Genomic DNA, 15,431 nt, shown 5'->3' on the forward strand with positions numbered 1-15,431 from the left:
AATTTGGTCTCCCATAGTTAATTCTTAGCACTGTAATAATGAAGTTTTGCTTCCCACAAAAAAAGTCAGATTCCATAAACCTACCCAATCAAAAAATAAAGAATGCATTCCTCCTCCTCCTCCTCCTCTTTTTTCCATCGTGATGAAGGAAGCCTCAGAGTTACTTGAGAGACGGGCAGCATATAAATTTAATAAACAAAGATAGAAGGAGGGGAAAAAGAAATGTCAAAGCCCAGCACAAAAACCTTACTGCAAACCCTCGAGTGGTTTATATTTTCTTTGGCCAAGCTATGCATCAGGAAAGAACTGGGTCGGAAGAACTGTTTTATTTTCATTTTCCAAAACCAACTATGGCTTGTCACTCCCTTTTTAATTTTATTTTTCATTGACTCCCAAAGAGTTTAGTGATGGAGCAGGAGCAAATGAACAGTTGGTGCTACTTGTCTCTATGGCTGAAGAACCTTGCTAGATAAGCTCTTTCTCCCGCAATCAAATCTTGCAGTCCTCTGCAGTCACCTGCCACACAGCCCAGATTAACAGAATAACAGAATAACTGAGTTGTAAGGGACCTTGGAGGTCTTCTAGCCCAGGGGCCCCCAACCCCCTTGGGCCATGGCCTATTCAGTCTCCTAATCCAGTGCCTTAACTATTGGGCCGAACCAACTCTTACAGTAATAGTAATAGTAGGAGATGCTAATCGGGAGTTATTCCATAGCTCCTGTTATGCTAATCCTTTAATCTAGTAGTTACTCTGGCTGTGACTTGGCAACATGTTTTATTACAGTCCTAGGAACTCCAAACTACTTCCCAGGTTTTGCCTTTCCTACACAAAAATCCCTTTCACATAGAGAGAAGCTCAAGATTTTTGTAGCCTACTGAGAAAAATAACAAGACAAAGCCAACATAATCTACACAAACCATAATGACACCAAGCTGATGACATTTACACACTGATGTCTTCACATGAATGCTGCTCTTGCATACTTTCATCCTGATGTCCGGCACTAATGCAGAAGTTGTGATGTTCACACTATGACATTCTGCACATTCTTCATTTGCTTCCCTGGCCTGCCACTCATGGCCTGGATGGTGCCTTTTCTTAATTCTTTGTACAGAGACAAAAGAGCCAGAAGTCAACTCTTACCTCAATACTGACAATAGGAAGGTGTCCAGTGCCACACTTATGGGGCAGCAAAATAGTCTTGAGGAGTGTTTTTCAAACTTGGCAACTTTAAGACATGTGGACTTCAACTCCTAGAATGCCTTGTGATGAATGATCATGCTGGTTGGGGGATTCTGGGAATTGACATCCACACATCTTAAAGTTGCCAAATTGAAAAACATTAGGTTAGACCAGGGGTGTCAAACTCAATTTCATTGAGAGCCGCATCAGCATTGTGGTTGCCTTCAGGAGGCTGGGTGGGTGTGGCCTGGGTGGGTGTGGCTAAAATGCATATGGCCTACTGGGTGGGCATGGCCAGCACTACATCGTTCACATCAAGGGTGCCTATGGGGACCTGAGCAGGAGTGGGACAGATCTGAGGGTCTCTGGCAGAGGAGGGTCTCTGGGCCAGGGCCAAGGTAGTGGGGGCTGTTCCCTCACTGTTTCCAGGATGGCTTCGCGGGCCACATGAAACCACTTTGCGGGCCGGATTTGGCCCCCGGGCCTTGTGTTTGACATGTCTGGGTTAGACAGTGAAAGCCAAGCTGTCTAGCAAAAGCCTCTTTGCTCCTCTGAATACCTTGAAGGCATCATTGTAATGTCAATATGAGGCCATTTCCTCAGCTATGGTACAACGCTGGAAAAATTTCCTGTCATCTACAGGTCAGCCCATTAATAGGCTTATATATTTCCTGTTATGTAAGTGATACTTGAGGACTACCATTACAATTTTTACCTTTCTTACAAGGAAATGATTTTATCATGAATGAATAGTTGGGTTTACTCTCAGTGTGCATGACATAACCTTCTGACAAGAGGTTCTACTGCTGCCTAGCACAGGGAAACATGAAGGGCAGCATGAGGGAATAAGTATGAGGGAACTTCAACTTCCCAAGGGCACTTTTACCTTACCTATGTCTAAATGACTGAAGACATTGCATTGATTAATAATGAACCTGGCTCAGATGCATGTACTACCTGGTATTCTAATGAAAAGGAAACTTATGGAGGAAGAGGAGGAGGAGGGGGAGGAGGAGGAAGAAGAAGAAGAAGAAGAAGAAGAAGAAGAAGAAGAAGAAGAAGAAGAAGAAAGGTTTTTGAATATATCAATATCAAGGCTGGGAGTAATGATCTGCTCCATAATTTCCCTTCAGTTGCATAATGTTGCCAGATACTTCATGAGCACTTGTAACTTATCATTCTTGTGCAAGATGGATGAGAAGAAATCAATAGGAAACCGCCTGGGTGAATAAAAGCCTTAAAACCTGTTTTCTGGGGTGGGGGTAGGGGAAGTAGGAAACCTCTGAAAGAAAAACTACAGTAAGCTACAAGACTTGGGAACCACAGGAGTCTGTGAGCTTCTGAGGGAGGATGCTGAACAGTCTGGGGAAAATTATTTGGTCTTTTTAAAGCAGAAGAGAACTTCAGACATTCATTCACCCTTAATAATTCCCAACCCTTCTGCCAATTCAATTGTGGTCACTCCCTTTTTGTAGCGTGCCATCAACAGTAGGATTAGCAGTGGCCATCCAGATTTAGGGAGCCCAAAAGAAAAATCTAGTTAAACTTGATGTGGACCCTGAACTCATCAAAAATTGCATATCTCTGGTTTAGCAGTATGTTTAATTATATGACATATGCCCTGTTCACCACCCTGAGTCCCTCGGGAGAAGGGCGGTATAAAAATTTAATTTAATAATAATAAATTTAATAAATAATAAATTCTATCCTTCTATATCCCTTCTTAAAAAGAAACTCAAACCTGGAAACTTTTAGTTTACTATAACTTAAAGGGTGGTAGTAAAAATTACTATAGCCCTACATATTTGAATTTGCTAAACAACTAAGGCCATTCAGAAGAAAACAAAACAAGTCAACAACCAAGATTAAAACAAGTCAGGACTTGGTTTGATCTAGAAATTTAGCAGGTTCTTCTTGTCTTACATAGTGCTTCACAAGGTGGTTGTATGGATAAAAGTTTGGGCCTGTAGGTCGTCCTTTAAAAGAGGAGCGATAAAAATGCAATTAAATGAATCCCGGAACAGGGGAAAAAATGGGAATATAACCCTTCCGTCCCAAGGGTGTATTTTGTCTTTTACGTGTTTTTTTTTAAAAAAAACTTTTGTCTTCAGATCTATTACTTTCCTCGCTTGCCGTCTCAATCCGCCTAGCAGAGCCCGTGTTTCGGACGCTTCGTGTTTGGTCGATTTTGTGACGGAGATTCTCCGCGATCGCACAGGGCGGATCGACCTCCGGGCCAGCTGTCCCCAACGGAACCCATCCCGCCGCCGCTGAGATCGGAGCGCCCGTTTCGTTTCCTTCGAATGACGGAGCTTGCAATGGCGCTCCCGGCCAGCAGGAGGAGACAGGAGGCCGGCTAGGCAGCCCGGCGGAGAGGAGCGGGGACCGCGCTGCAGAGAAGGGGCGAGCAAAGACGGCGCGGAGGCGAGGCTGAGCTCTGCTAAGTGTGGGGAAGTGCGGAGGAAGAGCGCGGTCTCTGCACCGGCCCGTCGGCGTCCACTCTCCCAGCCACCTTCCGCGGACACCCGCTTCCTACCCTCCCTTTGGCAGCTTTCGAGGAGCCCACCGGCCCTTGCGCCCACCGGCTCCATGGCTGCTTCGGCTTCGCGGACCTTCTTGCTCACCGTCGGGACGCTCCTGGTGCTCTTCGCTGCCCTGCTCCACTCCGCCTTCCCAGGTACAGCCCCCCCTCCCCGCCCGGTTCGTTCTCTCGACGGCGCGCCCGCGGGCACCCTTGGAGAGACGGAGGGAACTCGGGAGACCCTGGGGTAGTTTGCAGAAGGGCTTGGGACGCCCTGCCTTCTCTCTCGCTCCCTCTAACCCCCCCTCCGCCGCGGTTAAATTCATCAGCATGGCACCCCCGGGTGCGTGGGGCTACAGCTCGCCAGTTGGCTATGTTGGCAAAGGAAGACGGGAGTTTTCACTCTGGGTATCTGGAGGGCCCGCGCTCCAGAGAATGGCAACGCCAGCCACTTCCCCACCGTAGGAATGAATACCTGGCGTGAGAAATGCCGCGCTTGCCCCGCATAACTCTTATCTCCACCTGCTTTGCGGTCTGTGCAGCCAATTGAGCTTCCTGGCAGAGCAAACTTCTGCTAGCCTGGACTTTTCTTTTTTTGCATCACACATAGATAGATGCAAAAGTGATTGGCCAGCATTGTCTTCTTTTTTCTTTTAAAAGAGGATTGATGGAGCACGGCTCTCCACAAAATGTTGTTTTTTTAAAGTAAACCTCATAGGAATGCAATGGAGCAAATGTTTATTTGTGTACATGGGATCACTGCTTAATATACACACACACAGAGGGACACACACATTCTCACTTTTCCAAAGCTCTGATCTCCACCTTTATTGTCCTTCCATGTCTGTTTTGGTTGTAGGGTCCCACAGAGCCAGGAAACCCGAACCAGTTGTTCCTAAATGTAAAGCAAACACAAAAATACATCTCTCCTGGGGAACTCAGGGAAGGATCTCAGTTGTTTGCAATGCAAAGATTGCAATTCAGGGATAGCATTCCTACCAAATGCTGCAGGGTAGATTTGCAGTAATTATGCATAGGTTAACTCCAGAAGAGGAATGGCTAGTGATTGGAAATAAGATTTGGAGGGGGGGAAAAATGAAACAGTGAGGAATGACTGAGGGAGAATTTGCCACGCATGCTGTTGGAGAGGATCTCCAGGGTCTGGATTTTTTCCCCCCTGCTCAGAATGTTCCCCACATCCACTTTTTATAAAATTAGGTATTGTTGGTAAATGTCATTGGAAAAAAAATTGTCTAGAATCTGTAAAGATATTTCAGATTTGTATTGGGAGTGTAACCAGCAGGAGAGATCTTTTATCATATGTGCTGGGTGTGCAAAAAAAAAACAAACAAACTAGGAAGTTTTGGGTTCAATTACATTACATCAATTCAGAAGATTTTTAAGATTTATGTACAACTGAAACTAGAGGCTTTTCTTTTGGAACTGATTGGTAAGCAGTTGGGAACTTCATGGAGCTTCTTTTTTATATATGGCTACTGCAACAAGACTATTATAAGCACAAAGGAGAAAAGATTTGGTACTATCCACAATGGAGGAATGGATGGTGAAGATTATGGAACTTGCTGAGATGGCCAGATTGACAACTCTGATCAGAAAAAAAGATCTATTATCTAAGTTCAGTGCTGTTAGGAAACCCCCTACAGAGGGGGAAAAATGGAAATGTGACATATGGTTTTAATGACTAGAAAAAAATAAATGGCAAAAAAAGTGTAAGTCATGTTGTAACCATGAGTAAGAAGTTAATTTATCTATAACTTATAAAAAAAATCAAAAGTCTTTTCTTCCTTCCTTCCTTCCTTCCTTCCTTCCTTCCTTCCTTCCCTCCCTCCCTCCCTCCCTTTTTGCTTTTTTTTCTTTTTCTCTTTTTTCTCTATTCTAAATATTCTTGCTAGATTTTAATCTTTTTTAAATAAAATTATATGTATAAGAATGTTCCCTACCTCTCACTCCTTTTTTGCTTTTATTTTTGGTCCTTTTGATCTGTGTTTTTAAAAAAAAGCACGTACTTTTCTCTTATAGGAAGGGCAGAAATGGTAAGTAGCTGAATATGCCCATACAAGTTGAGCTGGGAGTAAAGAACAGGAATTCTTAGTGCATATTTGCCCACAGGGCCAGTTCCTCGCCATAATAAGAGGATAGGATTGTTAAGGTTGGGACTAAATCCTAAGCAAGACAGAATGCTTGGAAGCAAATCCCTTTAGAATCAAGGAAACATCAATCTGAGAAAATACAGTAAGTTCATAAAGTCAGGTTGGAAAGTTGAAACAAAAACAAGTGCGCCTTACTGAGATGTTTTTTCCTCACCCAGGTTTTGAATATCAGTTATTTCATGGTATTAAAAAAAACGCACTGTGAAGTATCTTTCATCAGGCGTACATTTGTCAATACTGTGGTTGTTTCCAACAAGATGCCTTAGATTATAAAGATGGGTGTGGCAACTCCTGAAGAGTTCCCAATGCATTTTTCAGCTCTTCTTTTGGAAAAAAAAAACTTTTGCAGGACAGTGGCTTCCAGGAAGCGTCTGCTGGAACACTTTAGATTAACACAGTACGGAACTCTACAGAGACTTTACAATTAAAGTATCTGCAACTCACTCAGAGGTCACTTATTGGTTGTCTGAGCAGTTCCTGATGATCTAATCAGAGTTGTTAATAGCAATTGGGAGCTCCTAATGCCCTGCAAGGGACGCGGTGGCTCAGTGGGTTAGGACACTGAGCTTGTCGATCAGAAGGTCGGCAGTTTGGCAGGTCAAATCCCGAGTGCCGCGTAACAGAGTGAGCGCCTGTTACTCGTCTCAGCTTCTGCCACCCTAGCAGTTTGAAAGCACGTAAAAATGCAAGTAGAAAAATAGGGACCACTACGGTGGGAAGGTAACAGTGTTCCGTGCGCCTTTGGCGTCTAGTCATGCCGGCCACATGACCACGGAGATGTCCTCTGACAAACGCTGGCTCTTTGTCTTTGAAATGGAGATGAGCACCAGCCCCTAGAGTTGGAAACAACTAGTACACATGTGCGGGGGAACCTTTACCTTTAATGCTCTGTATAAACACAGAGGGGTGTTTTGGGGTTGTTGGGGTTTTTTTGGTCTTGGCCTGAAGTCTTGTGCTGAAACTCAGCTTCATCCCGTTTAACTCAGTTACAACAATTGGATGCACAGATCAAAGAATTATGTGGAGAAAACGAATTGGATGACCAGGGATGGGTGGGTGGAAGTTTTATCTTTGCTTTTATATGGAAACAGTCACAAGATATTGAAGGCTGAGTAGTCTGCCCAGGATAAAATAATTGCTGGCTCTATTCTGTTCAGTTCCAAGTCAGTTCCAAATAAACCTGTTATAGGTAATCCTTGACTTACAACCAGTTGCTTAGAGACCAGTTGAAATTACGACCTACCTAAAAAGGGAATTTAAAGTTAAATTTAAAGAATTTAATCCAAAGTTCCAATGCACACACACACACACACTGCAATCACATGACTGCGCTTTGGGTGCTCAGCATTATGGCTATATTTACGGTAGTGTGTTGCATCCTGTAGTAATGTGACCACGTTTTACAACAGTGTTATGCAAAACTGGTTACTTCTGGTTTTCATCAAAAACTGTGCCCATTATGATCCATTGGTTTGTGTAACAACTGCTGCATTTGTTTAATGACTGCTGCAAAAAAAATGTTATAAAATCGTGACCGACCCATTTTTTTGACTGTTATGACTTCAATAGTAATGGGAGGACTCTATTACAGTCATAATTCGAAGACTGTCTATACTTGCTTGAATTCTAGAATTCTAGAATTTCAAAAATCTGAATTTAGTTAAAGGACATCCACAAGAATGCTCATTTCTAATATTTACTGCTCCATTCACCTGAGCAGCCTATCTTGGCCTTAACTTTCCTCGCCTTCCAGAGATGTAATTCTTAATCTCATAATTGAGAACGATGCTTAGCCATGCTAACTGGGAAGGATGAGATAACAATCCAGCACATCTGTATGGCCAGTCTACTATCAGCAGTGCAAGCTTATACATGTCAACTCAGAATTAAACTCTGTTAAGGCAAACCCACACAGTCCCATTCCCCCTGATGAGATTAGCCCACTAGCTGTTTCCAAAGGACATGCCCACCTCCCACCCCCTCTATCTCATTGACCACTTGCAAATGAGGCAGACCAAGCACAGCTTTAGATATTCCACTCTGGAAGTAACTTTTTCCCCCTTCTCCCACCTCCATATGCCAAACATAGGCAATGGAGGGCACACTGATATGTCTTGGGGGAAGTGGCCAAAAATGTGCTCCTTGCTATGCTCTGTGTCAGTAAATTTGTGGCTTCGGTTGGTTCTGCCGGTTTCCTTTGGAGCTGCACCCTTTCATCTGAATATTGACTCGCTCTTAGACTGGTCTTATAGATGTGCTGGACTATTATCTCATCACTATCTCCTTCTACCAAATGAGCAATTAACAAGCATATCGATCTAGATCAGGGGTGTCAAACTCGCAATGTCACGTGACGTGTCGTGACGTATCACGACTTTTTTTCCATTGCCGGCAATGGGGTGGGCGAGGTTTTGACACCCCTGATCTAGATCCAGCATATGTGAGAAACCAGACCACTTGAACTGCCAATCAATAAGAGAACCAATCAGCTGCTCAGAATTCAAACATAGCACCAAACAAACAACCAGTCACATGACCAACTGACCACACTGGCACACAAGACATTTATAAGCTAAGGAGAATAGGACAAGAAAATCCTGCTGCTGATGTTACCTAGTTTGGTAATGAAACATTCAGAAATTATATTGAAATAAGCTTGGAGAACAAACCACAGCCAAAATTATCTCATTATTTCCAGTTAGCATGGCTAAGCATCGTTCTCAATATGAGATTAAGAAATACATCTCTGGAAGGCAGCTGGTGAGGAAAGCTGCAGTAGACCAGCGTTTCTCAACCCTGGCAATTTTTTTTAAAACAAGTTTTATTGATTTTTAATATTTACATGGACATGTACGGTATTTGTGAAACAATATGGTGGCTGGGTAATTAAAATAAGAAATAGCCATTTGTAAATAGGTCAGGTTACATCAACAGAGATGCCCTCTCTAATTCCCTTAGTGATTACATAGTCAAAATAAGCAAGTTAGTATATTTCTAGTTATAACCTAGTCAATCAACAAAATTCAAAATATATTTTCACTAATACATATCAATATCCTGTTTTTAAATTTTATCTAATTGCAATAGGATATTCTAGAATAGCCTACAGTATATAGAAAAAAAGCTTAATTTGGGGTAACCCACAATTCCCTATTTCAAGGTGCTAACAATGACATACAAAGCCCTACATGGTATGGGTCCGGACTACCTACGGGAGCATCTTCTGCCAATGTCAGCACCCCACCGTCCTGTGCGCTCCCACAGAGAGGGCCTCCTCAGGGTGCCACCGCTCAAGGAATGTCGGCTGGTGGCCCCCAGGGGGAGGGCATTCTCAGTGGGTGCGCCAGCCCTCTGGAACAGCTTACCAACCGAAATCCAGATGGCCCCCGACCTCCGCACCTTCCGACGCGAATTAAAAACTTACCTGTTCCAGCAGTCCGGCCTGGCCTGATAGCTCTAATTGGGGTCCCAGTTTGTATTTTACTATTGGTTTTTTCACTATTGTTCATTCTGTATGCCCACCTTTTCTGTACACCGCCCCGAGTCCCTCGGGAGAAGGGCGGTTTATAAAAACAAACAAACAAACAAACAAATAAATAAATAAATAAATAAATAAATAAAAATTCTTTTGTCTACAAAACCTATATTGTTCATTACGAAACATTTTTATGTTTTACCATTAAAGTCTAATTTTCATCTTAGCAGATCACCAGTTATTAGAAATATATTTTTTGCCTTATCCATTCAACAATTATTAAAATGCTATCTTTTATATATAAAGTTCTAGATTGTATACTATAGTTCAAAACTAGCCACTGAATATTCTATAAGGCATCTTAACCATACATCAATTATTAAAATACCATCTTTTGATATGTCATTCCAAATTCTATAATATAGTTCGGAGTTATATTTCCTTTACAAATCTAAAAATTAAATGTAAAATCAGTGATATTGTTTAGAGATTCCCCTTAATCCATAAAAAGATATTTTTATAGTCTTATCTTTAGAATCCCAAAAAAGAAACAAGTTCAGTCTTTTAAATCTAACTCTTGCCTTCCTTTTCTGCCAATCATACTTCGCTCTTGGTATCTTTAAATTCTCAAATGTATCTTTCTTTCTTCCTAGACCCCTTATTTGAATCCAGGGAGTGAATCCTAATGTCAGTTTTGCAAGGAAAATGTCCCCTTTGTAACCATTGTATTTTTGCTTTGGTAGTTCGGTTTTTGGTGGTTGATATAATATGTTGTTGTTGTTAGCTGCGAAGTCGTGTCCAACTCATCGCGACCCTATGGACAATGTTCCTCCAGGCCTTCCTGTCCTCTACCATCTTCTGGAGTCCATTTAAGCTCACGCCTACTGCTTCAGTGACTCCATCCAGCCACCTCATTCTTTGTCATCCCCTTCTTCTATTGCCCTCAATCTTTCCCAGCATTAGGCTTTTCTCCAGTGAGTCCTTCCTTCTCATTAGGTGGCCAAAGTATTTGAGTTTTAGCTTCAGGATCTGGCCTTCTAAAGAGCAGTCAGGGTTGATCTCCTCTAGGACTGACCGGTTTGATCGCCTTGTAGTCCAAGGGACTCGCAGGAGTCTTCTCCAGCACCACAGTTCAAAGGCCTCAATTCTTTGGCGCTCAGCCTTTCTTATGGTCCAGCTTTCGCTGCCATACATTGCAACTGGGAAGACCATAGCCTTGACTATACGCACTTTTGTTGACAGGGTGATGTCTCTGCTTTTTAGTGTGCTGTCTAGATTTGCCATGGCTTTCCTCCCCAGGAGCAAGCGTCTTTTAATTTCTTGGCTACAGTCCCCATCTGCAGTGATCTTGGAGCCCAGGAAAATAAAATCTGTCACTAGCTCCATTTCTTCCCCATCTATTTGCCAGGAATTGAGAGGGCTGGATATAATATAATTGTCATTAAATCAGTCAAATCTTTTTGTTCTTCCAATTCTGTCTGGGTTAGGTAGAAAGTAGTAGCTGGTATTATGTTTAACATTTGATTAATTGAATTCTCAATATAGTGTATTTGAAGGCCTTTTGTGTCTTCATTCTTGGTGTTGCTTTCTTCAGGTGCTATTAACTTTTTGGCTTGTAAGTTTTGTAGTTGCTATTAAAGTTTGGACTTTAAGGTTTTCTGTAGGTTGCTTTTGTTGTTCTTTGAAATCTCCTATTTTAGTGTTAGTTTCCACTTCTTCTATTTGGTTTTGGGTTATCTTTTCCTCATTTACAGTCAGAGTTTGATTTGGTGGCTTTCAATTGTCAGATTTTTCTTGCAGCTTGTCTTTAATTTGCTCTGTCATTGCCAAGATCGTATCCAGTATTAGTTTATAATCAAGTGGCGGGATGTATTCATCCATTTTGTTGTTATTTACAGTTAAATCTTCCATGGAGGCTGTTTTAATGATAGTCAAAGATTTTCTACCTCCTGAAGAGTTGTATTCAGTGCCAAGTGTTCCCACACTTATCTTCAAGAACAGCTCTATTGTTCAGTCAGCTCCCACAACAGAAAAAGGAAATTTACTTGCTGTACCAGGTTTCGCCACAAGATGTCATCAATAACATATAACATGCAATGTAAGAGGTTTTTTTTCTTTTTCTTTTTCCAAATTAATATAGAACTTTTGTAGGATTAGTCCAAATTTTTTCTTTAATTCACAGTTTAAAGAGAGAATAGGATAGTGAGTCCCCAGCAACAAATAGAAGCTTTTTAGTAAATATGGCTGAAATTGCTTAAATTCTTTGCTGCATTAATTGGATTACTTTTGTGACTTTGAGGCTTTAAGATTTGTTCCCAAAGTAGATATTCGCCGTTTTCTCAAAAAATGGGGATTTTCAGGAAAGTCCCACAGGAAGATGATTAAGGGAATAGGAAAGATAAAAGCTCACCCAGGTCCTCTAGATTGCTTCTTAGTGCTAAGTAGTACTTTTGGCTTTCGGCAGGGAGCGGCTTAGTGATCGGCCATCTTTATGGCTGGTCTCTTCTTCTTCAGGCCAAAGGAGACGATCCCAGATTCCAGCGGAGGGTTGCCACCCTTCCACGATTGCAGGGAAGTCCTCCTGTCAGTAATCACCCCTCCAGGGCGATTTTTGACCCTTTTCAGGGTCCTCCAAGCAAGAAAGAAATGGATGGCAGGAGACATACTGTCCCTGCACATCTGGAAGCGCCGTGTGCGCAAACCGGAAGCCTAAACCTGCCAATTTTAAGATGGTGAGGAAAGTTGCAATAGACCAGTGTGGATTTCAGCTCCCCAAATTCCCCAGGCAGCATTTGGGGAATCTGAGAGTTGAAGTCCATAGACCTCAGAGTTACCTAGGTTGAGAAACACTGCTGTGGATAAATCCTTTATTGAATATCTGTCCTTGATTTGCTTGAAAGTAATGTTAATGAATGAAATACAGGTAGTCCTCAACTTACAACTCTTTGCTTAGAGACTGTTCAAAGTTATGACAGACACCCCCAAAAAGTATTTATAGCCGAGATTCAAAGTTCTGATAGCCATCTTGCTGGTCACATGACCACATTTTATGTGCTTGGCAACAGGCCTGTATTTATGGCCACTTATAACATCCTGAGATCATGTGACCAACTTTTATGACTTATTTGCCAGAAACCGGTGTTTACAATGGGCTCACTTAACCACTGCAAAAAGGGTCACAAAATTGGGCTTGGCCATGTAATGACCCATTTAATGATGGTCACAACTTATGACCGTAGTTGCAGTCTCAATTATGGTTGTAATTCGAGAACTACCTGTAGTTTTGAGAAAGGAATTAAATCCTTGACCGCTTTTTCTTTAAAAATTGTTTATTTTCTTTCTTTCCGAAAAATGTGAAAGTTTGCCAACTATTGTAATGAAACATTCCTTTAATGAATAATTGCCCTATTAAAACTTATGAATGAAATAATTTTCAGGAAAAAAAGTACAGCATATTTTATTTGGAATAGTGCAGGCCATAGCGAAAGGTTCCAAATGCGGGCATGCATTGACATGAGGGAAAAGAGAATTTTATAATAACATTTTTTCATAGCACTTTCCATAACTACTACTACTACTACTACTACTACAACTACTACTATTATTATTACTACTACTACTACTACTACATTAGTATTAGCATTACTGTTTCTAAAAAAGGGAAAAATAAAACATTGGACTATTTGATTGTCCATCAAAGTGGCAGCCCTATCCCAGTGTTTCTCAAAGTTGGGTAACTTTAAGAGGTGTGGACTTAATGCTGGCTGGGGAATTTTGTGAAGTGAAAAATCCACTCATCTTAAAGTTGCCAAGTGTGGAAAAACACTGCCCTGGCCTATTTTGTTTGATCTTGGAAAGCTAAGGAGGATCAGGAAATCCAAGGACTGTAAACCGTACTGAGAAAATCAGAGAAAAGCAACATAAAACAAGATTATGACTGTGAAACATGCCTGTTCTATTAGAGGCCCAATTCCAGTGGCACTGATTCTGTAGCACTTTGTGACCTACTGACCACAAGGGAGCAGTAGGGGATAGGTAGAGAGTTAATGATTCGCTCTGTGTCTCCTCTGTGTCTTTCACCCTGCTTGTTTTAATAGATGGCTAATCTCAGAAAAAGAGGAAGTAAAGAAGTAACTCCTGCAAGAGAGTGACTTTGATATTGGTTCCTGGTAACTGCCTGGACTAGTCCTTGCACTTTTCTTGGTAAAATTTCGGATATAGTTTGCTCTTGCCTCCTTCCTAAGGCTGACAGAGTGACTAACTCCCGGTCATCCAGCTGGTTTCATGCCTAAAGCGGGACTAGAACTCACAGTCTCCTGGTTTCTAGCCTGGGTGTCCTAACTGCTACTTAACCTGGCTTTCCAAATGATATTACATAATTACATAATCTTCAATCCTTGTGCTCTTTGCAAGACTTTAAGAAGGCAGATCCTAGCTAAATCTGTTAAATTTAACAAACTACCCTGTGGAAAAATTATAAAGATTAGAAAATTATAAAGATCATCTTCTGGATTGACTTAATTCAGCACCTTCCAAATCTGTCCAAAATGGAGCAGCATTTCTGCCATCTAGCATGCATCCTACTTCTGAAGCTTCACTAGAATTTGGAAGGAGGTGTAGTTGGGCAATCTTTGAATAAGAACCATTCAAGAGCTTGAAGAGGGGAACAAGAGAAGATAATTTTGATTGAAACATTTAATTACTAATTTTAGTGAGTGGGTTTACTCTTTGTGAAAAGGAAAGGAAAATAAAATTAGCTTGGGATAAGTCTGCTGGACAATGTTGTTACTGAAGCCAGGAGCAGAATATTGAAAGGGTCTTAATGTTACATTGGATTCTTATTATGGAAAATGGAAATGTTCTGCTTCTGCTACTATTTACTCTATTTCTATACTCTATTCATGTCCTATACTGCAATTTCCATGACTTTGGAGTTTATTGACTATAAAATACAGCCAAACAAAGAATCCTTTAGCCAGCTTTAGATTCATCTTTTTCCAGCTTTAAGTATCATCCCAAAAATGCAATGCTTCTTGTCTATAATGTACACAATTTTTTATTTTCATATTTTTTATTAAAAAAAAGATAGAGAAAGAAGTAATGCCACTGTCCTTTGTCCAACCACATCGTGATTTTTTCATTATCTGTACAGCACGTAAAAGCCTTGGCATCAAAACTGGGCAAATGGAGAAGCTATTCAAAATTTGGAAAGAATTTTATTTTTTCTAATACATAAATATTTCCAAAATTTATTTTCATGGGTACTTAAAACCCTAACTTACATCTTTGTTTCAACTTATGACTTTGGTGATGGCAGTGAAGTTTAAATTGATTCCAGATTAGGTGATGGCATAAAGCCAGCCTGGCCTAATCAAAAAGCTAAGCAGAATCAGATCAGGGCAATGCTTGGATGGAAGACCATGAGGAAATACTAGGATTATAAGTTTGATTGAGACAATTATATAAAGTCAAGCATGACTCAAATGAAGGGTAACATGGAAGGTGCTGGGTTCTCCTTCACTGATATAGTTAATGGAGGTGGGATGGTTTTCTCCCACAGATGCCATCAGTGGAATCCCACACTGGGCAAGAGATTAAACTAGAAGATTTCCAAGAGATTAAACTGGATGATTAAATTAGATCTTTTACATTCTGCAGTTCTATGATTCTGTCCTTAACAGTGGGTAACCTAAGGCCTCTGTCTCAGGCAGACCTTGGGCCTCTTTTTAAAAGTCCCAACTATGCAAATGTCTTACTAAGGCCACGGTCTCCTCAGAGTTTTCACTTCATAAATGACCAGGTTCAAATTAACCAGGGTGGCCACATTAAGTGAAGACCTAGCTCTGTGGAGAAGGTTCTAACGCTGCAAAAAATGGAAGGAAAGAGAAGAGGATGTCTAGCCATAAGGTGGATAGATTCAGTGACAGTTGTGATGAGTGCACTGTCGAACACTTGAAAGATCAGGTTAGGAACAGATTCTCAGGAAGGAAAATTTATCCATGTCGTCATGAGGAGTTGAAAACAACTTAATAGCATATAGTCAAACAACCAAAATGACAGCATATTTATTTCTCCTCTCCT

The 15,431-nt window shown here is 41.3% G+C and overlaps 1 protein-coding gene across 1 annotated transcript in view; it reads left to right on the forward strand.

The window, feature by feature from the left end:
* Window positions 1-3,772: 3,772 nt before the first annotated feature.
* Window positions 3,773-15,431, forward strand: part of FNDC1 (fibronectin type III domain containing 1) — a gene marked incomplete at its 5' end in the record, with an annotated part of 81,641 nt that continues 69,982 nt past the window's right edge. The window contains one exon of the mRNA XM_083373117.1: window positions 3,773-3,860. Coding sequence (XP_083229243.1) covers window positions 3,773-3,860 — 88 coding nt within the window. The remainder of the gene's footprint in view (window positions 3,861-15,431) is intronic.

Source organism: Vipera ursinii (genome assembly GCF_947247035.1).
Source record: "Vipera ursinii genome assembly, chromosome: 1".
NCBI classification, from domain to species: Eukaryota; Metazoa; Chordata; class Lepidosauria; order Squamata; family Viperidae; genus Vipera; species Vipera ursinii.